At 43.1% G+C, this 27,597-nt stretch overlaps 1 protein-coding gene and 1 pseudogene across 3 annotated transcripts in view; both read right to left on the bottom strand.

Moving 5' to 3' along the window:
• LOC141994034 (glypican-5-like) overlaps positions 1-27,597 on the bottom strand; it is a 596,673-nt gene that overhangs the window by 552,109 nt on the left and 16,967 nt on the right. For all 3 annotated transcript variants that reach the window (XM_074963988.1, XM_074963987.1, XM_074963989.1), the window contains exon 2: positions 3,756-3,917. In XM_074963988.1, coding sequence (XP_074820089.1) covers positions 3,756-3,917 — 162 coding nt within the window. The remainder of the gene's footprint in view (positions 1-3,755; positions 3,918-27,597) is intronic.
• Positions 9,993-10,472, bottom strand: LOC141993453 (small ribosomal subunit protein eS17-like; annotated as a pseudogene).

Below are 27,597 nucleotides of genomic sequence, written 5' to 3'. Positions count from 1 at the left end.
GTTGGTCATCCCAGGCTGGGGACAGAGGATCTTCTGGACAGTCGGGTTGAGGGATGGGACAGTTTGAACTTTCCCATACAGCATATGGTAAAGTACAACCTGATAGTGGCTAGGAAGTTGACATACTGTGATCACTATACCCGGCTGACTAAGACCTGTAAACATTCTATATTCTAGTTATTTGTTACACTGTTTTCTGCACCCTGGCCCACTTGCTTGTCCCATCTACATCTTCTCTTTTAGACTATAAGCCAGGGACTGTGGCTGGGACCATCATTAACAATATGTCTGCACAGTGGTTATGGCTTTTAGACTTTTCCATGATATAACATGTTAAATAATAGTAAATCCAAGAATTTTCCCATGAAACCTTTACAATATGTCATATACAGAACGACTTCTTGATTTTGCATCATCTCAGATACTCAGGGCCTGATTCAGATGACAGAGTGTCTGTCTCTTTCATCACCGTAGAATCCAATTGCTGGTGGTGTCTCTCATGATCCAATTGGCTAGTTGACATCAGCCTACCAGCATCCATCCATCCCCAACATTACCAGGAAAGGTGCCTGCCAGACCTGTAGCCAAGGCCAAGTGGTCCCTTTTCCTATTCCACTCAGGTATTACAGCAACAACATGAGAGGCAGAAACACAAGCTCAGACGTTTGCAGAATGTGAAAGTTTGATTTATTAAGTGTTTGCACTAGCACGGGTTTGCTCAGATTGCAAAATTTAAAGAAAAAAAAAGGGATTCAGCAGTAGTGCTAAAGCTGTCCATGTGTCTGAACTGGGCACTAATCCAAAAATAACAAGTCTGTCCACAGATGTAATACATTTAATTGAGTTTTACACACTAATCATGTTGCGTGACTTAGGCAGCTGTTAAAAATAGTTTAGTTCAGCTTTGACTGCAGAATAATTCAAATACCTGTGTGTGTCTGTGTGTTTTTTTTTTTTAATAAAAATAAAATGAAGTCTCCTCAGTCCAAAATAGATACAACCTTTTGGGGTTCACATGCATGTCAGGGAGAGTATTCAGTTGAACCCTCTTCATATTGCCTTGCTTGCATCAAAATCTCCTCTCTAATCAAATATCCAAGCCTTCCCACGAATACTCTCAGAACCCAATTATGGCCCCAACTAAGTAAATGGGATTTGGCCTCCACACAGGAAAATGAGAAACAACATTGCCCAAATGGGAGGGTTTTTAAAAATTCATGTATCGTTTTAACCCAGTGCATCGCTTTTGGGTCCAATTCTCATGCGTGCTCAGCACTGGCCGAACTAGTCTCGCATTAAAGTCCAGTTTCCACGGACTCCAACAGGAGCAGAGTTCGGCCAACACTGAGCCCTTTTGAAAATCCCATCCTAAAAGCTGTATTGTAGTTTTAAGGATCACACACTCACAAAGTGTGTGTAATACAATGGTTTTGAATTGTGGGAGTCTATAAAAGCATCTGAGCATATGTTTCCCAAGAGTAGGCAACAAGGTCTACTAGCGAGCTGCCCTCTAAAAGGGGAAGATCTTGTAAAACATTCAAGGAGGCAAAGAAAATTTCACAGACAGCAGACACCCTCAAAAATAAGCAACTGGAGAAGTGGCAACTCACTTTTGAATGATGCTGTATTGCTTCTGCAGCACCAAGGCTAAGGAAGACCTGAGGCCCTTTAAAACAAGGTTTGTTGAGACTAAGTTGATTCACGTATTTGCAGCCATGACTTTTTATAATAATGTAAAACAGCAGCAAAACAAAATGGACAAAAAGGACTGAACTAATTCAATACAAAGATCTCACTCTTGGTAAGTGTCCTGTATCATACCACTCTTAGCAACAGAATGTCACATGAAGAAAGGAACTTTGGTTTTGTGCAAAGGAAAGCCTAAAGAACACATGAAGCTCTCAGTGCAACAAAGCAAAGTTACATTATCAAAAGTTCTCACCTAACCTAGACAGAAGACAGTCCATAACTTACAATAAACAACCTATTTGCCCATTTCTAAGAAACGACTGGAAATTTAAGCTACTTGAAATGTCCAAAGACTTTCCTCCGAAGTCTTCATCAGCATCAAGGAATAAAACTGCTGGCTTGACCTAAGGGGTTGAGAGGTTAATCTATTCTGACCGTATCTTTATTCTATAACGATACTGAAAGATCACTTGAATCAATCACTCACCAGCATTCAACAATGCCAGTGTATTTCCCAGCTTTACCACAGTGCTGCTCGAAAGGGCCTTGCTACCGGATTTTAAAGCCATGTGGAATATTGAAGCATTTTCCAAGACTAACTGTGAAATAAAGCAAATGCCATGTCTCTCATGCTGTCCCCCTCCTGCTCTCACCTCCCTCCAGCTTGTAACATCCAAAAGTAAAAGCAAAACTTTTAGTTTGTAATTTGACTGTCTTCTTAAACTTTCAGCATTTGTTATGGTCATACTTTAAGCCAGTAGTTTTCAACCTTTTTTCATTTAAGGACTCCTCAAAAATTTTGCATGGAGTGTGGATCCCTTAGGAAATCTTAGATAGTCTGTTGACCCCAGAGTTCATGGACCACAGGTTGAAACACACTGCTTTAAACCATTTACTAATTTCTATTTATTTTAAGTCATCTTTTTTCCCCCCAAAGGCAGCATCTAGACAAGAGATCTACAAATCTGCTGATAACACTGAGTATACAGGATGATGCGCATTCTATTAATCAAATGAATCCTGGTCCAGTTTAGCATATTTTAAGGCTTAATCCTGCAAGGTGCTGAGCACTCAGGCCCAGATACAAAAAAGAAGTCTGTATTGAAGTGCTTTGTAAGCACAAGTAGTCCCACAGAAATCAATAGGACCACTCACACATTTAAAGTTAAGCCTGTGCGTAAGTTCTTTGCTGGACTGCCGACAGAGCGTTCAGCACTTTGCAATATAAAGTCCTATACAAGCATTTGATTTTCTTGAGTAATACTGTGACCAGAAGACACCAGCCCGAATATAGCAATCTCCAGATGAAAGACAATTCTACTTGTTATTAAGAGAACAGTCACTCCTCTCAGAGCATAATCTTTCAAATGTCTATTCCTTCATGCACTCACATTTAACTGGGTGCCACAACTCTTCAAAAAGGAGTCAGGCTTCAAGTGACTCAATAGTTTGTGAAACATTTTAAGGTGCTAGTCAGATGATAGTTCTCTCTGTGAACTATATCAGGGATCAGGAAGAAAAACATTTTATTCTACTTTCTGTTCCTTGACATTGAATGGGAGAATGTAGATACAAATGTTTGCAGGGTTGTTGTAGCCGTGTAGGTCCCAGGATATTAGAGCGACAAAGTGGGTGAGGCAATATCTTTTACTGGACCTATGTCTTGACAGACACAAGCCTTTGAGCTAGAGAGCTCTTTTTCAGGTCTTAGTGTCCATCTACCATTTGTGCCTTTGAAAATACGAGTCTGAGTCTTTTTCAAGCCTAGAAGGTAGGCCCAAGTTCAGTTAAACATTTAGGCATTTGCTTAAATCCATGTCTAATTAGTAGAGAATTTAAACATGCGCATAAAGTAACACATGCCCAGGTGCTCTCCTGAAGAGGGATGTCTTCCTGAATCAAGGCCACAGAATGCTGAGGCACAAACCATGACTCAACGTCTAGCAGAAATGATAAAAACACAAGTGAGAGAACCTTGCCTGAAATTATATAGTAAAAATTATATAACTTCTACAACATTAGCATGCTTATTTCGTGGGGATCATGAAGTTTCATGTGTTTCCTACCTTGAAAAGCTGTGATATGACCAACTATCATATATTTCAGTTCAAAGTTCAAGGCCTGGATGTTTTGAGTCCTCTCTCTCCGAACAGCTGTCTGGTAGTTTTCTTCCATCTTTTTAGTGCAACAGGTTGGTGCTCTGTGCTGGCAGATCTGCAAATCCGATTCTTTTGGAAAACAAAAACAAAACCAGAAATAGAAGAATTAAAACTACTTTCTAGATATATACCATACAAGTAAAAGAAAATGCTTTTTCTTACAGTCAAATTAGCAACCTAGGTGGATTGTCCTACATCAGACAAAACCCATAAGAAATGAAACATTGAAACTGAGTTAGCACCTTAAGGGCTCTAATTTTCTATATGTCAGTGTCAGCCAGATCTGAATAACTTCACAGTGTCATGTGCTCCCATTCTATGTCATATCACTGTTAAAAGCTTGTCAGTTATTCCATCGCTGGTCGATGCTGAGTATCATGATAAAACACTAAAAATCACAAGAAGCCAGAACACCACACACAACAGGCACAAAAATCACCTGAACTAAAATATTAAGAGCTAAATCATAGCACAGTGATACCTTAAACCCACTACATTTAAAGGAGCAGCATATCCGCTGGAAACCACAGAACACAAAGTGTCAGCCCAGAAGTGTGAAATGTGTGTGTCAAATTCTGCCAGGCTGAAGTAGAAGTTATGTGGCCCATAGGTGCTACTGTAATACAAATAAAACAGCCCATTTTTATTCCCAGCCTTATACTGAGAAGCCTCCTTACTAATAAAATAATAATTTGGGGGAGTTTTATTTAAATCAAATGTAACTTTAAATATTGAGGGCCAAATTCGGCCCTGCCTTACAATGCAACAGAACTGAAGTCATATTTTGCTTTGCAACCACAGAGAAAGTAGCTCATTAAATTTTGCATAAAAATACAGGTTCTTCTGGATGAGATCCGTCTGAATTTGTTTTAATCCTTTTATGTGTACTTTATGCAAGTTCAGTATTCCTGATTATGGAATTTGCACTATATACAGTCATGATGGATATTCACGGGTTATGTATTGTATTCATAGCGATAGCAGACACCATTAAGGTCAATAAAAGGAATGGTGATAGAATATAGATATAAATATCTTGGTGATTCATAAAATATATATTTTCCAGAGGAAAAGCAAGAAGGGACAGAGAAAAGAGGAATAACTGAACACAAAGAGAAAATACTGGTGCAGACACAAAACATTTTAAAAAAAAAAGAGAGACACAGTCCCTCTCTCAAGTGTGCAATTTTTAAGTAAATTGAAAAGGTTAAGAAAGTCCCTAGAAGAAAAACTGCCTAAAATGAGTGGTTTTAGGAATTAACAAAAAAAAATGTAAAAATAAAAAACTTCTGGAAATCAGGCAAATCCTGAGTGTGACCAACGTTAGGAAATATTGCAGAATCTTCCCTTTTCAAAAAAACCTTTCCACCATTAAAAAAAAAAAAAAAAAAGACACTCACAACAGTGACTCCTCTTTCCTAATCTTACCCCCAACAAAAAAAAATGAAATTAATACAAATACTTAAAAAAAAACAAAACCCAACACCACTGTTTCCCAAGCAGAGTTTTGACCTCAAAAGGGAGAAGTGCCAGAGACTCCATCAGGGACTTGGCTATTGCGATTGATTGTACTTGGAAGGTGTGATAGATATGGCAATTTCCTGCATATCCTTGGGAGACTTTGTTGAATTAAGATTAAGTACCTTTGGGCTCTGTTGTATAAAATGTAAAGTTTATGTAATATTGTGGTCCAGGATCGCATGTAACCTCTCTAGGGGAGAGATGTGAAGTGAGCGCTGGGAGTTCAAAGGACTATATTGAAAATGTTCCAGACAAGAATGGACTTTGGGGAAAATATATGTGAAGTGGATTTCCTGGGGTATACCTAGGGACAGGTGAATGCAAAGTCCCCACATCTAGTTATGCAAAAACCCAGCATTTTCCAGCTACATGAGGAGGACTGGGTCATTGTCTGTGGATTTACGCTGGAGATAAAAGGCTCAAGCAGTATAAGGAGACAGCCAAATTGCCCAGCTTGGGTTCTGGTTCTGACTTTGAGACAGTCACGAACTTGTAGCCAGGAGCAAAACCCAGTTGTAGGTTTTCAAAACCAGATCCCTCTCAGAGCCTGAGATTGGAGTTAGGATGACCTCTCGTAAGTTTATTAGCATGTATGTAGGTTTTAAATATACTTTCACCTAAGAAAAACTGTGCTTGTGTTAACTTATAACTGTGGGCAATACAGTGGTCACAGCCTCTGGGGAGAAAGCAAAATGCAGATGAGCATTTAGGTTGCCAGGTTTGCGGGGGCCACCACAGTGTAAATTCAGGGAGCTGTGTGGCCTTAAAATCCTGCTCTGAAGGGAGCAAGACGCAGGCTTCTGCACAAGACAGGAGACAGCTGGAAGCCAGAAACTACCGTGGGTGCCCTTGAGGGACCATGAGAAGGAATACAGGTGCAGTTGGCCTGAAATTGTGACAGAAGGTACTTAGCTACTATGGTGGTGGACAGCAGGATACACCCTTAAGACAGATATCTTTAACATCTGCATTCTTTTCAATACATAAAAAGAAAAGGATTACTTGTGGCACCTTAGAGACTAACCAATTTATTTGAGCATAAGCTTTCGTGAGCTCACAAAAGCTTATGCTCAAATAAATTGGTTAGTCTCTAAGGTGCCACAAGTACTCCTTTTCTTTTTGCGAATACAGACTAACACGGCTGCTACTCTGAAACCTTTCAATACATACTTTGTTTGAGAAATATAAATATGGTTTAACTTTAAAAGTACAGCAAGTGAATAAAAAGAAAGATTAAAAAAGAAGATTTGTGTCACTAACTACAGTTAATAGGGATTTTCAAAAGTGCCCAAGGGTATGTCAATCCTGCCAGGAAAAATTTGGGCACCAAGTCTCAGAGCCGAGGTCAGTTCACTCTGGCTTGGGCTGCAGGGCTAAAAGTAGCAGTGTAAAAATTCCCACTCAGGCTGGAGCCCAGGCTCTGAGACCTTACCCCTTGCTGGGCTTCAGAGCCGAGGCTCCAGCCTGAGTGAGAACATCTACACTTAGCCCTGTAGTCCGAGCCTCACCAACGCAAGTCAGTTGACCCAGGGTCTGAGACTTGGCACCACAGGTTTCTCTTTGCGATGTAGACATACCCACTGTTGGCCAAAAGGCAATAAGACTTTTGCTTCTAATTCATTTACACACTTTTCGAAATCCCACCCTGTGTAACTAACATTTGATCTCTGACAAATAACGAAAGAATAGGACTCCAATTCTCCAAAGGGAACCATATGCACAGATTTCAAGTGGGATGCTTTGCATTTGGATCCATTTGGAGAATCAGGCCCAACGAGAGCAATACTTGTTAGTATTTCTGCTTGTTTGGCTTTTACAGACTAATTAGTGCATGAATATGAATATGGAAAACATAAAAAGTGCACACTATATAGAAGTATGTCTGCAGGAATATGTTTGTTTGTTGCTCATTTAAAGTCAAAGTCCATTACGTGACTACCATCATTTTAGAAAATACAACTGTTTTCCACCCCCACGCACATGGATTACATATATTTCATGGACAACATGACTAACTTAGCACTATGGGCCAATTCTTCACACTGATGCCAAGAAAATCAGCAGTGCACACAGGTAAATGCAAGCAGGGTTGAGGAATGAGGGGTGGGTAACATTTTCCAAAGTATCTAAGTGACATAGGAGTAGACCTGGTTGGGAATTTTCCAATGTTTTTCCATCAGAAAATGCTGGTTCATTGAAACCAAAACCATTTCCAGGAAAGAACTGGTTTTGAGGACTCCCTCAAATTGAAAAAAAAAAAAGTGAAATAAAGATTTTGAAACTGTTGAAAGAACTCATTACTGCATTTTCAAAATGAAAAGTTTTGTTTTTTCTGTCTGAAATGATTGTTTTGAAATTGTCTAGACTATACTAAAAAGGTAAAATAAAATTAAAAAATTGAAATTGAAACAAAAAGCTTGGAAATTATTGAAATTAAACATTTCAATTGACAAGAACTTAAATGTTTTGGGAATTATTGATTTGCAAAAAAGTTTAAAATTTTGACTTTTTGTACTCATTTGGGATGAGAATTTTTTTTTTTTTATAAAATCTCAACAGTTCTTGGGGGACAAGAGAAGTGTTTGCTGCACAGCACTACTTAGGAGCACGAGGACTTGTCCATACAAACACTTAGCTTGTGGCAAGCTGGGGTATAAATCTATCCCGCTCTAGCTGCCACGCAGTAAGCATCCATGTGGACCCTGCCACTGTGCATTAAAAATCCCATAGTGGGCTTTAATCTCCGCCCACTTCAAAGTGGGGTAGATCAAAAAGCATCAAGGAACTTTTAGTGCATGCAGCAATGTCCATGCAGTTAGTGTGCAGCCAGCTAGTGTGGGGTAGATTTACATCCCTACTTGCTGCACACTAAGTGTTTGTATAGAAAAGCTTGAAGACTCATTGAAAGCCAATAGGACTTAGGTTCTTATGTGACTAAGTCACTTTTGAAAATAGGACTTAGGCTCTTTTGAAAATTGTACCTAACATCCTTAGCCCCAAGCTATTGTTACTCAGGATGCTGGACTCTTCCCCTTAGCTCCCATAGCCCCTCTGCACAGAGGTGTTCTGAACCCCTGCTCTGAGAGCCCTGGAAGGGCTCAGATTCACAGTGTATGGAGTTTGGGAACTAAAACCCTTCCGTGCCCATCCTGTAAAACTGAAACATAATATTTCTGTATGTTATGCACCTTACAGGCCCACGCAAAAGGCCAGAGGATTTGAACCAAAGCAGCTATCTGGAAGAATCTAATGTCTCCTTAAGAAAGCTTTAAGAAAGCCGTAGGAAGCCCCAAGGGAAGCTGCTCTCCTGAAATTCCTCACTCAGTAAACTCCCTGGATGAATGCTGCGGGAAGCTGATGATTAGGTCTGCTGATTCAGAGCTGAAAGGATATAAAAGGCATCCTTAAAAAAGCAACAGCACAAAGACCCTGAAAGTTAAGAACTTGATGTAATACACAAAGCATTAAAAGATCAACAAAATGATCCTTAGTCTCCTAATGATACTTTTAAGTCAGTATTGTTATCATATACCAAGCTTGGCAGCTCTCTCTTATTTAGTATTAGCTTTGGGGGAGAACCTTTAGCCCAATTATAGAACTCTAATATAAGCTTTCTGTACTCTACATTCCTTGGTGCTGAGATTAATTAGAGCTGATTAGCACTGTCCTGAAGACTTTAATAATGCTGGAAATATGATAATAAATTCATCCCATTACATCTTAATGCAAAACACAGTCTCCATCAGTAAGGCATACGGATGGGGGAAGAAAGCACTGAGTGGCAAACTGCATTAACACTGCTGAGACAGGTTCAGGAATACGTATCAGATTTCAGATCCATAGCTGCCAAGAGTGCTGGGCAGGTGACTTACTAACACAGCAATCTGTTCTGTTTGATAAGGACATCACAACCACATGATTGTTCCTAGAGCTGAGATGGCTACGCTTCCCTTAAAAAAAAAATCTCCTCCATCGTGAACAGTCACTAAAATAAAGATACTCTTTTCAAATTACGGAGGTAAACGAAAGGAAGAAAATTGATCAGTTATGTCATTTCAGTGACTAGCACCCATTAAATTCTCTCTAGATGGTGTATATGCTTTTTCTATACCTGCTGCATATTTACTGTACCATCTTGTATACCACTGTGGAACAGGGAAAGACCATGCCTTGTGCTACACTTGTGGCATGGATTCTTCAGTGCTGCTCAATGGTTTGTAATGTCCTACTGAAATGGTCTGTCAGTCAGTCAACCATGGTGCAAGCATACTGCACAGTCACTGACACAGGAAAGCCATGTGAAACATTTATCAGAAAATATTTGTTGAAAGCTATTTTTGAAATTCACTGTGACCATGTTCATTGAGTATATAGATTCCCCTTCAACGAGACTTTGAGCTACCCTCGCATCATGGCAGTACACTGTCAGGCTGTTCGACAGAGACTGGGGATGCTGAGGAGCTGAGCAGTAGCCAGCAGACCTTTGATCAGTAAAATCCACAAAAACCATTCTGAAAATGCACTTGAGAGAGGGACAATAGGAGTGCTACAGAGCTGGCAATATAGCGATTCATCTCCGTACCCTATGTGAGAGGGTCGGGCCAGATGGCTATGGGAGATTGATTTTTTTTTTTTTTTGGTTTCCCACGTTTATTGGAAAAGTGACAGCACAGCAATGGATTCAGATAGCTCCTCTTGGTGTTCTGAAGTTCATTCCCACAGTGGGCTGCGTGACCTGCAGGTTGGACAGACTGCCAAAGTCCAGCAGCTTCAGCATTTCCCTAGTATCTGGGTCAACTTCAGTGATCTCCTGGTCAAGGGCAGAGACCTCAGGGACATAGTTATCCCTCCTCTCTCTCTCCTCTTCCTGCAGTTTGATGGAGATACCTCTGACAAGCTCCCTCTGAATACGCTTCATCAGATGGGTGACATACCCAGCTATCTTGTTGCGAAGTTTCTTGCTAGGGATGATGGCACTCTCTTCACACACCCTTTTGTTCGTGTGGAAGTCATTCCTAGCCGGGTGTAGTACTTTTCAATGATGACCCAGGCCACCTTTTTCACGGTCTTTGTTCGCACACCTCCCATATATTAGCCCCAGGTTAAGTAGGTCCCTTTTCCCTGGGTAAGGTAACAGGGAAGGTTCCAGAACAATCAGGAACTTTCTAGAAACAATTAAGGCAGACAGGCTGATTAGAACACCTGCAGCCAATCAAGAAGCTGTTAGAATCAATTAAAGCAGGCTAATCAGTGCACCTGGGTTTAAAAAGGAGCTCACTTCAGTTTGTGGTATGTGTGCGAGGAGCTGGGAGCAAGAAGTTGAGAGTGAGGTGTACTATTGGAAGACTGAAAAGTACAAGCATCATCAGACATCAGGAGGAAGGTCCTGTGGTGAGAATAAAGAAGGGGTTGGGAGGAGGCCATGGGGGAAGTAGCCCTGGGAGTTGTAGCTGTCACACAGCTGTTACAGGAGCCACTGTAGACAGCTGCAATCGACAGGACCCTGGGCTGGAACCTGGAGTAGAGGGCGGGCCTGGGTTCCCTCCATCCTCCCCCCCCCCCCACAACTCCCTACCAAAGGAGTTGAACTGGACTGTGGGTTCCACCAGCAGGGAATGTCTCTGGCCCGTTCCCCGATCCACTAGGTGGATCAGCAGAGACTGCGGGGATTGTTCTTCTTCCTTTCCCCATGCTGGCCAGTGATGAGGCTAACTGAGTGAATGGCAGATTTGAGCCATGAAAGTGGCCAAACTGAGGGCTGCTGTGAACCTCTGAGGCGAGAAAATCCGCCAATAAGCGCAGGACCCACCAAGGCAGAGGAGGAACTTTGTCACACCATCTACTTTTCTGTAAGGTCACTGATCATCATGGTATCAGAGCACCTTGGTATCTTGTGATCAGCTCTTGGAATTGAGCATCTTACTAGCTATACATGTACTTCCACTTTATATGCACCATTCCCAGCTTGGTAGAACTGTTTTCTAATCACTGCCTTACATTTTAACGTTGAGACACTTCGTTCATTTAAAGCATATCACATGGCCCTCATTGAGGGCCACGTCCATTCCAAACACCATGACAATCCTGCTGAACAGGAAACAGCCAGGCCGTCACATGCCTGTTCCTGTCTCTTCATCTCTACTGTGAACAGACTGCGGGGTGGGAGGAGAGTGGATGAAAGTGCCCGGCCAGACTTTGACTCTACCACAGTAAATGGAAACCATGCACAGTGCTCAGTTCCTGAGGTGTGCACTTATTGATGGAACAGGACAGTTCTACTGCACATGCGCAGGCTGCAGATTTCAAAGGCTCAATTTTGTATTTCAAGTCAAGCAGAGTGACTAATCCTCAGGGTGCCATGTACATGCTATACTTTAAATGTCAAACTACAGCTGGTTTGCAGCAATACAGGGTAAAAAAAAAAGGGGTGGTGAGATTGTGTTTCGGGTTGTTTTGTTTTGTTTTTTGGAAGGGAAAAGCATTTTTCTCACATTTGTTTAACTAAAAAAAAATAGCTCAAAGGATTTTGCTCAAACTTTAAGAAAAACAAATCACTTTCAGGCAGAGACCAATTATGGTAAATTTCAACCCCAAATATGAATGTTTTGGAAATTTATGACACCAAGGGCTCCTATTGGACATTTTCTGCAATCTTAAAAATACTTAGCATGCACAAATGTGCAACTGCTATTATAAAATACACCCCAGCAGCAGCAGGCTAAAGCTATATGACCAGATCTTCAGTTGGTATAAATCACCATAGTTTTATTGAAACCGGAGGAGCTGACACTATTTATGTCAGCTGAGGACTTGGACCAAAGGTCAACTGAACTCAAAGAGATTTTTGCCACTGGCATCAGGAGAACCAGTTTTTAGAGGTATATGCATAGGTCCCTGAATGCTAAAATAAGGCTGAGTGTTAGGAATGAAATCTCCATGAATCTAAATCAAAATACACCCCCACTGAAAGGTAAAATAATATTCGCTTTGGTGCACAAGCATTTAACCACACAATTTTCATTAACATCAACAGGACAGAAACAGCCAGTGCTCTGCGATGTTTTCAAACCCCTAAGGATACTGCAACAGCCATGTTCTGAAGTCAAAGGCCGGATCTTCAGTTGGTGTAAACTGCCCTAGCTCTAGTGATTTCAATGGAGATAGGCCAATTTACACAAGTTGAGGCTATAGTTTTTATGGTTTAAAGTAGTCCTGTGTTGGCACTATCAAAAAGCCAGCTCAGTGTAATCTCTCTGTTCTGCTATATTTTGACAGGCTTTTTAAGCAGTATTTCCAAACAAAACCCTAATCCAAAGCCCAACTTTTAATATTGTGCAAACTTTCCCAAAGACTCCTAGACTTAGTAATACAGGAAGGTGTGAACTAAGTACCTTGCATTCAAATCTGGCTGGGCTGAACAACAGCCAGTGTTGTGTCCTTCTTGGGACTCATCCATGTTGGGCAGCTGTTGCCTCAGCTCCAGGAAAGGTCAGCAATCAGGAAAAACCAGTTTAGATTAGGAGGCTAAACCCAAACGAAAAAAGAAATAGTTTCCAAACACTGCTCCCCAAATGATTACCTCCTGCAGACACAAAGCCTAAATTAATACAGCAGCACTATGGAGAGTACATCCCCCGCCATCCCATACTGGACCCTGCAAAGATGTTAAACTGGACAAAGGAATTGCACAAAGGTATGGGCAGAGCCATCACAAACTACTACAACTCCACCCATGAGATGCACCCAACGTACAGAGAAACAAGTCTCCCCTCAGCAGGAAGCAGGATCCCGCCCCAGCCACCAGCTCAGGCACTGCACTTTGTGGGTCTAGGAACTTTGAAACCCTGACTTAACTTTCTCTGCTACTCCTCCTGCATCCAAAGGAAGAAGCAAAGCAGTTGCCTCCCCAACCCCGCTGCAAGGAACCAGCACACATCAAGGCTGTGTCTTCATTGCATGCTAAGCACAGGTGAGGCAATCACAGGGTAAGCTAACCCGTGGTAGCCTAACCAATGCTAGCATGACCACATTAGTGTGCTCTCACACCTCATGTCCACACTGGTGCTGTACCCGGCTACGACAAACAATACAGGCAATTGGGCACATATCCCAAGATTTCTAGCACCATACTGCACTGTGCCACTGCTCACATTCACAGGGTATTGTGGGACAGCTTAGCTGCTCACTCTAGGAACTGTGGGAGGAAATGGTTTCCTGACAGGACCCAAGCTGGTATGCTGTTATGTGCCCTAGGGATAGATCCCACTCACCCCAATAACTGGGATTGATAGCTGTGGCCTTTTGTGGAGACAATGATTCTTTTTCATGCTAGATGCAATGCCCCTCACCAAAGCACTGAAATCAGTTTTCAGATCTGACTCTCTTCCTTTCACAGAAACCCTATTTCAGAGATTCAAGGATTGCCCCACACAACAACAACGACTCTATCTCAGACTTTGCCGTTAACAATAAATTGGGTCTGGCCAGGACTGAGGCAGCAGCTGACTGCAAATTGCAAAATACTCATCTTGAGGGCACTACCCAGGGTATGAAATTAAAGAATACATGGGCAGTACTCCTTATCTTCCTCAGCTTTCCCACTTTCAGCTGGGATCTGAGCCAAAGCGACACTAAGTCATGCCTCAGTTTCTCCAATTTCAGGCTGGGATCCTGGCCACAACAACACTGATCTGTGCCTCTGCTTTCCCGTTTTCAGTGGCCCTTGGCTCCTGTCCCTACGTTCCCTCTCTAAGTTGGATCAAAGGTGTTTGATTTGTAACATTCTGCCTACTGGGGAAACCCACACTCTGACTGCTGTTCTCACCCCAATCCCACATCCATGCATGACTGCCAAGGGACCAATGGTACCCCTTATTTTCCAGACACTAGTACCTGGGAAATTCCAGGTTATTGATGCAAAACTCTGGGAACGTCCCTTCCTCTCCCATATTCTTCTTCTTTTCCCTACAGGCCTGTGGTGGTGAGGGTAGAGCCCAGTCAGCCCCCCAACTCTCTAAGAGCCACTTAAAGTCCACTTCCAGTCAGAGAGCTATGGAAAGTGACTGGAGGACCAACAGGTCTCGACTGGTGTGACCGCACATCTTCACAAGTACCTTGGTATAGCAATATACCTTAACAGCGATCTCCGGGTCTGCCCTATCAGCTATAGCTCAGAGAGCGGTAGCTACCTTTCCATGTAGCATGGACAGAGGCGTGCAGATTGTGAACATGGATCACGTTAAGGTCAAACCCGTGGTTGAGCCCAAGTTAAGTCTGCCGTGAAGACAAGCTCCAAGACATAGGCTGAACCTCCCTGCCTCCAAACATTATAACACGCCTTTAAAAGACAGGGAAAAGGACTCCCTATTTGCAACCCCACTTCCCATTACCCTAGAGTGGAACTTTACCAGCTTTGTCCCTTCCCAGCGCATAGCAACAGGACAGGTATGGTGGAAACTTACCATACCTGGGGCAAGGTCATGGGGCCATCCACCAGTTAGAGCGCCCCCTAGCCCCCAGGTGTGAGTAAGCAGAGTTTCTGCCTCTCTAATGCCACTTCTAAATGTTCAGGGGTCCCCTTCTTCTGAAGACTTGGCCCTACAGCCGGGTTGCACACCATTGCAGCTCTTTCAGGGGACCTAAGTCCCACATCCAAAATATATACATCAACCACTGTACTCACACTGTCTACAGGATTTCTTTCTTGGGCTTCCCACAACATAAACCCCTCACTCAATACTCGCTCAATTATTTCCCATTCTGAGTAACTCCCCACCAAAGTCCTGTTCCCATCTCTTAGTCCCTTCCAGGGACCTATTTCAGGCTGCCCACAGAGAGAGTGTCTCAGTTCCTTCCTGGCTCTTTTTGGGGCTTCAAGTCCTCCTCCTGTCCCCCTTCAGGCTTTGCAGGCTTTCTACTGAACCAGGAGCCTCAGCGTGCTGCCACTCGGGTCTCCCATTTCCCAGCCTGCCTGTCTGTTCCTCTCTGAGAGCTTCCTCCTTTATAAGTCTGCTCTCTTTCCCAGGTGTACCAAGGCCAATCCCAAAGAAGACCAGAAACACCCCTTACCCAGGTTTTGCAAGGCTGTCCTAACAAAGAACCTCTCCATTTCATCAGTTCTTTCATGGGTCCTGTTCCTTTTTACCTAAACTTCCCTGACGGAGGGAGAGGGTTTACCCTTTCAGGCACAGGACCCTGAACCAGCCCTGTGACAGGCATCTGGTGCACCTCACATACAACTAACCACCACAAAGTCCCTTGGGGAGTTGAGCAGTCTTGAGGCTTTTGTGGAGGTATTTTTTAGGGCTGTGAAAAAAATCATATAAAAGTACATTAAAAAAAACCCCAGCTGCGTACTAGTGTCACTACTCCCAGTTTATTATGAAATACTGAACAAGTACCATTAGTAGTCACTATGAGCAACCAAACAGCTTGGATAGCGTCTATACTCATTTGACTTATTGCTTCAGTCCAAACACATTTTTACATTGGACACTCGTTCCACTGGACTATTTGTTCCTGGTAAACACAAAACAAATTCCACTCGTATAGCAAACTGCCTAGAACAAAATGTTCTGTAGTTATAAACCTGGGATATTTAAGATGTCCTAGAAAAAATTCCTGGGACACCATATGAAAAAGTGGGTCTGTCCCAGGAAAAACCAGGATGCATGGTCAATTTAGTCACAACAATAAGAAACAAATAGGATACACTTACTAGCCAACAGGAAATGCCAGCCCATCACTAGCTACCTCTGATGGTCCCAAAACACCCACCACCCCAGGATCTCAATCTCATGCTGATCAATATAAGATCTAAAGTCAGTAAGTCTCTTTGCCATCCACAACTTGCTTGACCTGGTCTGCATCACATAAACCTGGTTGGTTGACACTGAGGACTGATGTTAGTGTGCTCTCGCTCTCTCTTCCCCTTTGCCCCCCAGAATATTCGTCAGACACACAGACTTAGGGAGAACAAATCTGGAGGTGGAGAGATCAGCCCATTCTTTTTCAGACTGAACTGTAGGGAAAGCTCGCTTAAATCAAAGCCCTTAACATTTGTATTGTGATAGGACCTACAAGCCAGCCAGCCAAGTCCAGGATCCATTGTGAGAAGTACTGTACAAATATACAGAAAATGGCAGTCCCTGCCTCAAAACTTAAAAGTCTGAAGAGTTTCAGAGTAGCAGCTGTGTTAGTCTGTATCAGCAAAATGAGAAGGAGTACTTGTGGCACCTTAGAGACTAACCAATTTATTTGAGCATAAGCTTTCGTGAGCTACAGCTCACTTCATCGGATGCATGCAGTGGAAAATACAGTGGGGAGATTTATATACACAGAGAACATGAAACAATGGGTGTTACCACACTATAACGAGAGATCAGGTAAGGTGAGCTATTACCAGCAGGAGAGAAAAAACAACCTTTTGCAGTGATAATCAAGGTGGACCATTTCCAGCAGTTGACAAGAACGTGTGGGGAACAGTAGGGGGGGAAAATAAACATGGGGAAATAGTTTTACTTTGTGTAATGACCCATCCACTCCCAGTCTTTATTCAAGCCTAATTTAATGGTGTCCAGTTTGCAAATTAATTCCAATTCAGCAGTCTCTTCTTGGAGTCTGTTTCTGATGCTTTTTTGTTGGAATATTACCACTTTTAGGTCTGCAATCTAGTGACCAGGAGATTGAAGTGTTCTCCGACTGGTTTTTGAATGTTATAATTCTTGACGTCTGATTTGTGTCCATTTATTCTTGTACGTAGAGACTGTCCAGTTTGGCCAATGTACATGGCAGAGGGGCATTGCTGGCACATGATGGCATATATCACATTGGTAGATGTGCAGGTGAACGAGCCTCTGATAGTGTGACTGATGTGATTAGGCCCTATGATGGTGTCCCCTGAATAGATATGTGGACACAGTTGGCAACGGACTTTGTTGCAAGGATAGGTTCCTGAATTAGTGATTTTGTTGTGTGGTGTATGGTTGCTGGTGAGTATTTGCTTCAGGTTGGGGGGCTGTCTGTAAGCAAGGACTGGCCCGTCTCCCAAGGTCTGTGAGAGTCGTCCTTCAGGATTGGTTGTAGATCCTTGATGATGCGCTGGAGAGGTTTTAGTTGGGGGCTGAAGGTGATGGGTAGTGGCGTTCTGTTGTTTTCCTTGTTGGGCCTGTTGGTAACTTCTGAGTACTCTTCTGGCTCTGTCAATCTGTTTCTTCACTTCAGCAGGTGGGTATTGTAGTTGTAAAAATGCTTGATAGAGATCTTGTAGGTGTTTGTCTCTGTCTGAGGGGTTGGAGCAAATGCGGTTGTATTGTAGAGCTTGGCTGTAGACAATGGATCATGTGGGGTGGTCTGGATGAAAGTTGGAGGCATGTAGGTAAGTATAGTGGTCAGTATGTTTCCAGTATAGGGTAGTGTGTGTGTGACCATCGCTTATTAGCACTGTACTGTCCAGGAAGTGGATCTCTTGTGTGGACTGGTCCAGGCTGAGGTTGATGGTGGGGTGGAAATTGTTGAAATCATGGTGGAATTCCTCAAGGGCTTCTTTTCCATGGGTCCAGATGATGAAGTCGTCATCAATGTAGAGCAAGTAGAGTAGGGGCAGTAGGAGACGAGAGCTGAGGAAGTGTTGTTCTAAGTCAGCCATAAAAATGTTGGCATACTGTGGGGCCATGCAGGTACCCATAGGAGTGCTGCTGATTTGAAGAGTACACCTAGCAGGTGGATGAGAGAAGCAAATGGAAACACTTTTGCAATCTTGGTAGACTCTTCTATCAGCCTTAAAGATTCTTAGAACTTTCAGCATTGCCAACCCCCAGTAATCAAAAATCATGAGTCGGGCCCACTCCCCAAAATAGCATATTGACTTAAAAATCATGAGATTATTTTTTAAATAATAAATTTGGGTTAGTTTTATTTGCCTTTTGATTTCTGAGGCCTCATTCATGTTTTCAGGCTTTCCTCCACAAAAGCTAGAAACATACATATTTAAAAGATGAACGCTGTGATTTTCATGTAATCACACAACTCCAGGAGCTGAGGCTCTAAGAAAAACCAGCAAATATCATCAGACTCTTAATCAAATTGCAAAAGTTGGAAGCACTGAATTTTTAAAAGGATTTTAACTATATATTCAAGTAGACAAGGCTCTCAAAGTAAATTAAGCCTGCCAAATGGCATGTTTGCATTATCCAACAGTCAATAGTTGACTTACCAATGTTTAAAATGCATACAGTGATTTCTGTGAGGATCATTTGTGCCACAAGTAATCAGGGAACTCAACAATCATTACAACAGAATAATTACCAGACAACCTTGCTCATTTGCAAAAATGAGTGGAAAATCCATTGTGGATTACTGTGATTAGCAAAATGGATCTAAACCTGTAAAATTTCACACATATGAGCAAAGCAGAGACTAAAATAAGGGCAATTGGAATGGGGTGCAATTTCCCCTCTTCTGCTAAAGCAGCGGAAGAGGTCTACTCTGCCTGCTCTTCCATGGATCCTCCTTCTCTTGGACCAATACAGAGAGCTCCCAGATCTGTTTCCACCATTGTGCCAAAGCAATCCCTATATTAACCCTATCAATATAAAGATTATATAAATTATGTTAAAAAAACAAGTTGCAAAAGCCAGCCTTCGAGAGTTGTGAAATGCCAGAATTAAGGTTTCCTGTGCCATTCAGGTACCCTTGTGCATAGGCTTTAATCACACAGTCTGAAAGGACATGATCACATACTATTTTTTGCACAGGACCTATCACATTCTATGTGACATTAATTCTGGAATTTCTAACTTTTGAGCACTTGACTTCACACACTTTAACTTTCTTCTAATGGAGATTTTTGGATGTGATTTCTTCTGTTTTCTCTAAAGCTTTAAAATTGAAAAAAAAAATCCATATCATGTGGAATCTGGACCCCCACATGGGTCAGCAGCAGAGCTGGGATTTTTGTACCCCCTGCCAAATTTCAATTCCCTGCTCCAAGGCATGGAGCAGCTAGAGCTGTTCATGGAAGTGGTTTATAAGAATTTTTTTTAATATGGGAAAAAATGTATTTTCCCTTAGCTTTGGTCTCAGAAATGGCTGAACCATTTCTGCGGAAATTCCATCCTGCCCCCACACAAAAACAAAACAAAACAAAACAAAAACAAACAAACAACCAAGCAGCCTGAGGCAGACACCTGGCATAGAAAATCTCACATTGAACGGTTAACATTTGATGAAGTTATAAGCCTCTGAAAAGAATATTTCATAATGGGAAGTGTGGGACGGCCTTGAAATATACGTAGTGCTGCCTATAGATAGAGTCAAAGGATTTTCATTCCAGAGTTTTCCCTACATGTGAGTCTGAGGGGGAATGGAAGGTCTAGACCACCTCCAGATTTGTCCTCCCAGCGAGTGGTGCTGAATAGCTTAAGCCTGGCTAGATGAAACGAGCTAATACCAGGGCCAGCCAGCCAAATGTTTGTGGTGCAGAGCAATTCAAGCGACTCATGAGTGATGATTGTGGATGGTGAAGGGCTTACCAACCCTAGATTTCATGAGACTTCGATGGAGTTACAGTGACTTACTCCAGCTGAGGAGCAGACTCCTGTGTATTGCAACAGCAGTCATGTGCAAAGTGAGCAGAAAAAGCAGTATGTTATTTCTTGTAATACTAAGATGTTTCTTTAAGTTTCCCATAACATTTGTCATGAGACAAATTCCCAGAACTGTGACAAATCAACTGAAAAAGTCTAAATTCATTCTTGCTAGTCTAGGTCCCTCTGTATCCACAGCAGAAATACTATCCTTTGACATATTTAAAAAGCGCACACAGTCTTTCTTACAGCGGCACAATAAATCTCTCTCTCTCTTTCTCTCTGTGCTTTTCAGGACCAGTGTCAACTAATGGCATTATATTTCATCTCTCCAGTGTGGGAGGCATACCACTGTCACAGTGCACCAAGAAAAGTGCCACAGGAAATACATTCAGTGGAAATTATAAACTGAAGCACACATATGTCTCTTTCCATGGATTAGTGTTTATAGCAGAGTTGAAGCTTTAATTCTTAAATGAAAGAAGTAAATTTCTAGCTAGGGTGACCAGATAGCAACTGTGAAAAAATGGAACAGGGGGTGGGGGGTAAGAAAAAGTCCCCAAAAACGGGACTGTCCCTATAAAAATGGGACATCTGGTCACCCTATTTCTAACCCCTCTACTTGCAAAGAAAATTCTCAAGTGCAAATCAATGTAGGTCTTTCTAGTGCAACAGGGAGACAAAATGAAATCGCTCTGAGAGGTGTGAACTGCTTCATTCATTTCAACTCTGAAGCCAAATAATTCACATGTTAACACTCTTTTACCACTGACAATCATTTCAGTAGGTTCTCCCTGCTAATAACATCACTTGCTGTGATAGGATTCATTTGAGGGGGCAAGAGGTGGAAAATAATTTTCAAGCTACATATGAGTAAAAGTTCTTTTTTTTTTTTGTCATTTTTTCTCCTTTTGGTCCTCAGCATAGGAAATATATGAGAAGAGTCAGGGCTAAAAGGGAGGTGAACACAGAAGATATTCTAAAGCAACTGGAATATCTCTGGGGTTGGATTGGAAGCTTTTGTGGGGGGTGGGAGGAAATGATCTCTAGGGGGAAAGGACAGATCTCAGGGAAGTGATGGAAGACTATTTTCCCCAGAAAAGGTAAAGCTCACTGATGTTAAGTCTAAGGGTAGGATTTTCAAAATTAGCTAGTGATTTTGGGGGCCTCAGTTTTTGGTGAAAACCTTAGAGGCATAATATTCAGAAAATGCTGTGCACCTAGAGGGATCAAGTTTGACACCCAAAATTTGAGACACCCCAAATCACTAGCCACTTCTGAAGACCTTGGCCATTTGTTATTTGAAGCTAGTCACCAAAGATAAATATAAATGTATTGAACAGTTTATCAATGTATTAGTGTTTTATTTGGAAGGAATATACTGTAAAAAAAAAAATCCAGATTTTCCAAAGTTGTTAATTAAATTCCAGGGGTCATCTGTTTGTTTGTTGGGGTTTTTTGGAAGAGGGGAAGGAGGAGGAAATTCTGCAAAATCTGGAGGAATTTCCACAGATTTCCAATGACCCAAATCAGGACCTTTCTACACCAATAACATCAGCAATCACACCATACTGAACTAAAAATCCACAGCTGATTACAAACAAGTTTCAAGGACTCTCTCTGTATGTGGCTGATTCTGAAAATTAGTTGATCATGCCACTGTAACTACTTAGAATAGCAGGTAACAATGGCCCAGTGTAGCAAACTCTCTGGGCTTGGTTTACTACTGCATTACTCCAGTTTTTTTGCCAGTGTAATTCCATTGAGATCAGATGGAATGACTTATGTAAAACTAGAGTAACACAGTGGCGAATTGGGCCTATTGTGTCTAAGATAACATACGCCCACAGCAGACAAAATGGGTGAACACACAGCCAAAGATGCATAAATGTGTTCATCATTCATGATGCATAAATTTATTCATATCGCAACTCTTAAGAGCCCCAGTTGTGGACCATGCCTCCCTTCTGCTAGATGCTTTACAAACACAGAACAAAAAGATGTTCTCTGCTCCCAAGAGTTTACAGTCTTAGTGGAGTTGATTAGAGATTAATGGCATTCAAAATGGCTACACGATACATAAATAAATGCTTGCAAATGTTGTCTCAGCAATTTGGCATGACACCTTAATCTACACCTTAGAGTAGAGCATTGGTAAATGAGAAATACAGATGACAGAGCAGAGCACCTTGCTCTTGGTTGTGCTATGTTGAAAGGTGCTGTACAAATGCAAAAAAGACTATTGTGTAAGCAAAGCCATAAAGTTTGCTACAATATCATGAACCACTGCCTGGAAATACCATTTAACAGCCCTGATAGTCATTTCTAAGTAACTATACAACCACCACAGTGATCAGTTGCCTCTATGCTGTTTCAACTGTATGAGACACATTTCGCACGAAGGACAGGAGGGAGGCATGTCCTTATCTTCTAAGGTTTTGGAGGCACAGGTCCCAACTCAACAACAATTCAAGTCAATGGAAAGACTCATTGACTTTGATATTCATTAGTCATTATATCAGACCCATAATTCTGCCTCTAGCTATATACAATTCTGAGTTATAACCATAAGAAAGAGGTAGCTTCAGGTTACTATGTCCCTGAATTCAGTGGGTCTGGATCAGGCTGTTAATGAGGATTAGATCATCAAGGCCCTGAAAACCCATGGGGCAGACCCTAGGCATGCAGAATCCAAGTTACTGTTAAAAAATCTGCTAAGAATTATGATTCTGTATCTCTTTAGTCACTTAGAAGATACAATACAGGACATCCACCCACATACTTTCACAGAGTTAATTGGGATTTTAGCTGCATGGAACCCATTAAAATCACTGAGAGGTCACATAAGACATAGGCTTGGCAGAGACCTTGTGGGTCAAGTCCAGTCCCCTGATATCACAGGGAACCCTGTGATATAATGCTGTTCATAAACATATTAAGCTAGGTCTTAAAACTAGCTAGATTATTTGCCTCTTCCCCTCCCCAGATCCTCTGTTCCAGATCCTCTGATGCTTAGAAACCTTCTTCTAATTTCCAGCCTAAATTTATTCATGGCCAGTTTATACCTGTATGTTCTTGCACCAGCATTTTCCTTTAGTTTAAATAGCTATTCTCCCTCCCTTACATTTATCCCCCAGATGTATTCACAGAGAGCAATCACATCCCCTCTCAGTCTTCACTTTGTTAGGCTGAACAAGCCAAGCTCTTTTTAAAGATGGGGAACCTTAGCTTATCATGGAAGATAGGCTAAGGCCCCATGCAAAATTGTAGCTTTGGGGGCTAGTGATGAGTGTTGATGGGCAGAGGAGAGTTTTCATTTAACCTCATTTCAAGCTGTCCAAGAAACAGCATGGTCCCATTAGAAGACCATATTACCCATGAGACGAAGACTAAGCCCTGGTCTACACTAAGGGGTTAGGCCGAATTTAGCTGCCTTAGGTCGATTTTAAAATGAATGCGTCCACACAACCAACCCCGTTCTGTCGAATTAAACGACTCTTAAAATTGACTTCTGTACTCCTCCCTGGCAAGGGGAGAAGCGCTAAAATTGACCTTGCTGGGTCGAATTTGGGGTAGTGCGGATGCAAATCAACAGTATTGGCCTCCATTCTGGTATATGCTCCATAACAGTATATGCTCCATTCTGACCTCTCTGGACAGTACTTTGAACTCCAGTGCAGGAGCCAGATACACAGGAAAAGCCCCGGGAACTTCTGAATTTCATTTCCTGTTTGGTCAGCATGGTGAACTCAGGAGCACAGGTGACCATGCCGTCCTCCCAGAATCGCAAACGAGCTCCAGCATGGACCGAAAGGGAGACACTGGATCTGATTGTTGTATGGAGAGAAGCATCTGTGCAGGCAGAACTCCAATCAAAAAGAAGAAATGCAAATATATTTGCCAAAATCTCACAGGGCATGTTGGAGAGAGGCTACAACAGGGACACACAGCAGTGCCACATGAAAGTTAAGGAGCTGAGGCAAGCCTACCAAAAGACAAAGGAGGCAAACGGTCCCTTTGGGTCAAGCCCCATACATGCCGCTTCTATGATCAGCTGCATGCCATTCTAGGAGGGGACCCTACCACTACCCCACCACTATCCGTGGACACCTGCAAGGGGGGAGTCTCTCGCAACAGGGAGGAGGATTTTGTGGATGAGGAAGAGGAGGAGGAGAATGTGCAGCAGGCAAGCAGTGAATCCGTTCTCTCTGGCAGCCAGGACCTTTTCATCACCCTGGAGACAATACCCTCCAAAGTCGGGATCCCCGACCCTGAAGCTGGAGAAGGCACCTCTGATGAGTGCACATTTGTAACTACAGTACAGGGTTTAAAAGCAATAGTGTTTAATGTTTGATTTGGCCTGAAGAATTGGGATGCATTCGCAGCCAGTACAGCTACTGGAAAAGTCTGTTCACATGTCTGGGGATGGAGCAGGAATCCTCCAGAGACATCTCCATGAAGCTCTCCTGGAGGTACTCTGAAAGTATTCTGGAATCATTGCAGCACAAAGCATGGCAGCAAATGGTCCTGGGTTTTGGTCGCATTCAAGCAACATTCAGTCTATATCTCTCTGTGTTAGCCTCAGGAGAGTGATATCATTCATGGTCACCTGGTTGAAATAGGGGAATTTTTTAAGGGAACAGTAAAAGGACCCCGTTCATGCTGGCCTGTTTGCGCTTGGCTAAAAGGGATCATCCCAGAGAATAGCCACATAGAGGGGTGGGGGAAGGTGTGTGCTGCACATCCACCTGAAAACCGCAGCCCCTCCTTTTAAATGTGAAACCCAACCCATTGCTTGCTATGGGAAAGGAGGGCGCTGCAGTTTGAAACCATTCCCACATGTTATGCGTAAGAAGCCAACCCCATGTACCCTTTGCCTTACCATGGCTGCACGGAAACCAAATTCTGTTGCCCAGCCATGTGTGATGTGTCACCATACCAGCAGACGCTCAATATAAAAGGCAAAATGCAACCTTGCACCTAAAGCACATGTGCTGTCTGCTGTGAACTGCTTGATTCTCTGTGAAAGAGTCTCCCTTTTGTTCTCAGAAATGTATCACCTTAAAGTTTACTCTCCCTTTTTATCTCCCCCGAGGTGCAAATGTTTCTATGCTCCCCCTATCATCTCCATCTCTGACGTTATCGCAGATTAGAAGGCAAAAAAACCGCACTTGCGATGACATGTTTTCCGAACTTATGCAGTCCTCCTGCACGGATAGGGCACAGCTTAATGCATGGAGGCATTCAGTGGCAGAGGCCAGGAAAGCATTAAGTGAGCGCAAAGAGCAGAGGCAGGAGCGCAAAGAGTGGAAGCAGGAGGTGATGCTAAGGCTAATGGGGGAGCAAACGGACATGATCAAGTGTCTAGTGCAGCTGCAGAAAAGTCAACAAGAGCATAGACCCCCCCTCCCCCCGCTGTATCCATTGTACGACCGCCTGACCTCCTCCCCAAGTTCTATATCCTCCTCACCCAGATGCCCAAGAATGCGGGGGGGGGGGGGGAAGAGGGGCTCCGGGCACCCAGCCACTCCACTCCAGAGGATGGCCCAAGCAACAGAAGGCTGTCATTCAAACAAACAGTTTGCTTATTGTAGCCACACTACAAATCAATGTGGCCTTGCCCTTCCCTCCTCCCCCACCCCACCCTGGTTACCTTGTCAGTTATCTTCCTTTTTTAGAAATAAAGAAAGAATGCATGGTTTCAAAACAATAGTTACTTTATTTCGAAGGGGGGGAGGGTGGTTGGCTTACAGAGAATTAAAATCAACAAAGGGGGCAGGTTTGCATCAAGTTGAAATACACACAACTGTCACACCGAAGCCTGGCCAGTCATGAAACTGGTTTTCAAAGCCCCTCTGATGCGCAGCACGCCTTGCTGTGCTCTTCTAATCGCTCTGGTGTCTGGCTGCTCAAAATCAGACACCAGGCAATTTGCCTCAACCTCCCACTCCGCCATAAACGTCTCCCCCTTACTCTCACAGATATTATGGAGCACACAACAAGCAGCAATAATAATGGGAATGTTGGTTGTGCTAAGGTCTGACCTAGTCAGCAAACAGTGCCAGCGAGCTTTTAAACATCCAAAGGCACATTCTACCACCATTCTGTACTTGCTCAGCCTATAGTTGAACGCTCCTTACTACTGTCCAGGCTGTCTGTGTACAGCTTCATGAGCCATGGGAGCAAGGGTAGGCTGGGTCCCCAAGGATAACTATTGGCATTTCAACATCCCCAATGGTAATTTTTTGTTCTGGGAAGTAAATCCCTTCTTGCAGCTGCTCGAACAGCCTGGAGTTCCTAAAGATGTGAGCGTCACGCACCTTTCCCAGCCATCCCACACTGATGTCCGTGAAATGTCCCACCAGCGATTGCAGCACCATTGAGAAGTACCCCTTGCAGTTTACATACTGGTTGGCAAGGTGGTCCGGTGCCAAGATACGGATATGCATTCCGTCTATCGCCCCACCACAGTTAGGGAATCTCATTGCAGCAAAGCCATCCACTATGACGTGCACATTTCCCAGAGTCACTATCCTTGATAACAGAACATCAATGATTGCATTGGCTACTTGGATCACAGCAGCCCCCACAGTAGATTTGCCCACTCCAAATTGATTCCCGACTGACTGGTAGCTCTCAGGCGTAGCAAGCTTCCACAGGGCTATCGCCACTCGCTTCTCAACTGTCAGGGCAGCTCTCATCTTGGTATTTCTGTGCTTCAGGGCAGGGGAAAGCAACTCAGAGTTCCAGGAAACAGGCCTTACGCATGCGAAAGTTTCGCAGTCACTGTGAATCATTCCATACCTGCAACACTATGCGGTCCCACCAGTCTGTGTTTTTTGCTGGGCCCAGAATGGCGTTCCACTGTATCAACCAGCTCCACTGCCACCATGATGTCCCAATTGCCACAGCTCCTGCTTTCAGGAACATCTGTGTCCATGTCCTCATCAAAATCGTCCTCGTGCTGGTGTCTCTTAGCCCGGTTCTGCATATACTCCAGGATAATGCGTGAGGTGTTTACAATGCTCACAACAGCAGTGGTGAGCTGAGCGGGCTCCATGCTTGCCATGGTATGGCATCTGCAGGAGAGCAGAGTTGCAGCGGAAGCGGTGGATGACGATGGATGCCACGAGAATAGATATTAATACAGAAAGACGAGAGGACCTGCGAGGTGGATTCATGGCAGCAGGAGAGCAGAGCTGCAGCAGAAGCAGTGGATGACGACAACATGGAGAAATTTGCTATTGAGACTGAATTCATTTACAAGAGCAGGAGAACAGAGTTGCAGCAGAATTGGTGGATGATGACGGTTATCAGTTGTACTGCACCATCTGCTGACACCCAGGACACAACAGAAGTGGTGATGGTGAGCCGAGCTGAGCGGGCTCCATGCTTGCCGTGGTATGGCGTCTGCATGGAAAAAAGGTGCGAAATGATTGTCTGCCATTGCTTTCACGGAGGGAAGGGCAACTGACATGTATCCAAAACCATCCGTGACAATGTTTTTGCCCCATCAGGCATTGGGAGCTTAACCCAGAATTCCAATGGGGGGCGGAGACTGCGGGAACTGTGGGATAGATACCCACAGTGCACTGCTCCGTAAATCAATTCTAGCGCTTAGTGTAGACATACAAAATCGACTG

Source organism: Natator depressus, chromosome 9, assembly GCF_965152275.1.
Source record: "Natator depressus isolate rNatDep1 chromosome 9, rNatDep2.hap1, whole genome shotgun sequence".
Lineage (NCBI taxonomy): Eukaryota > Metazoa > Chordata > Testudines > Cheloniidae > Natator > Natator depressus.
Note: the sequence above shows the minus strand (reverse complement) of the source record. Positions and strands in the feature narration are given on the sequence as shown.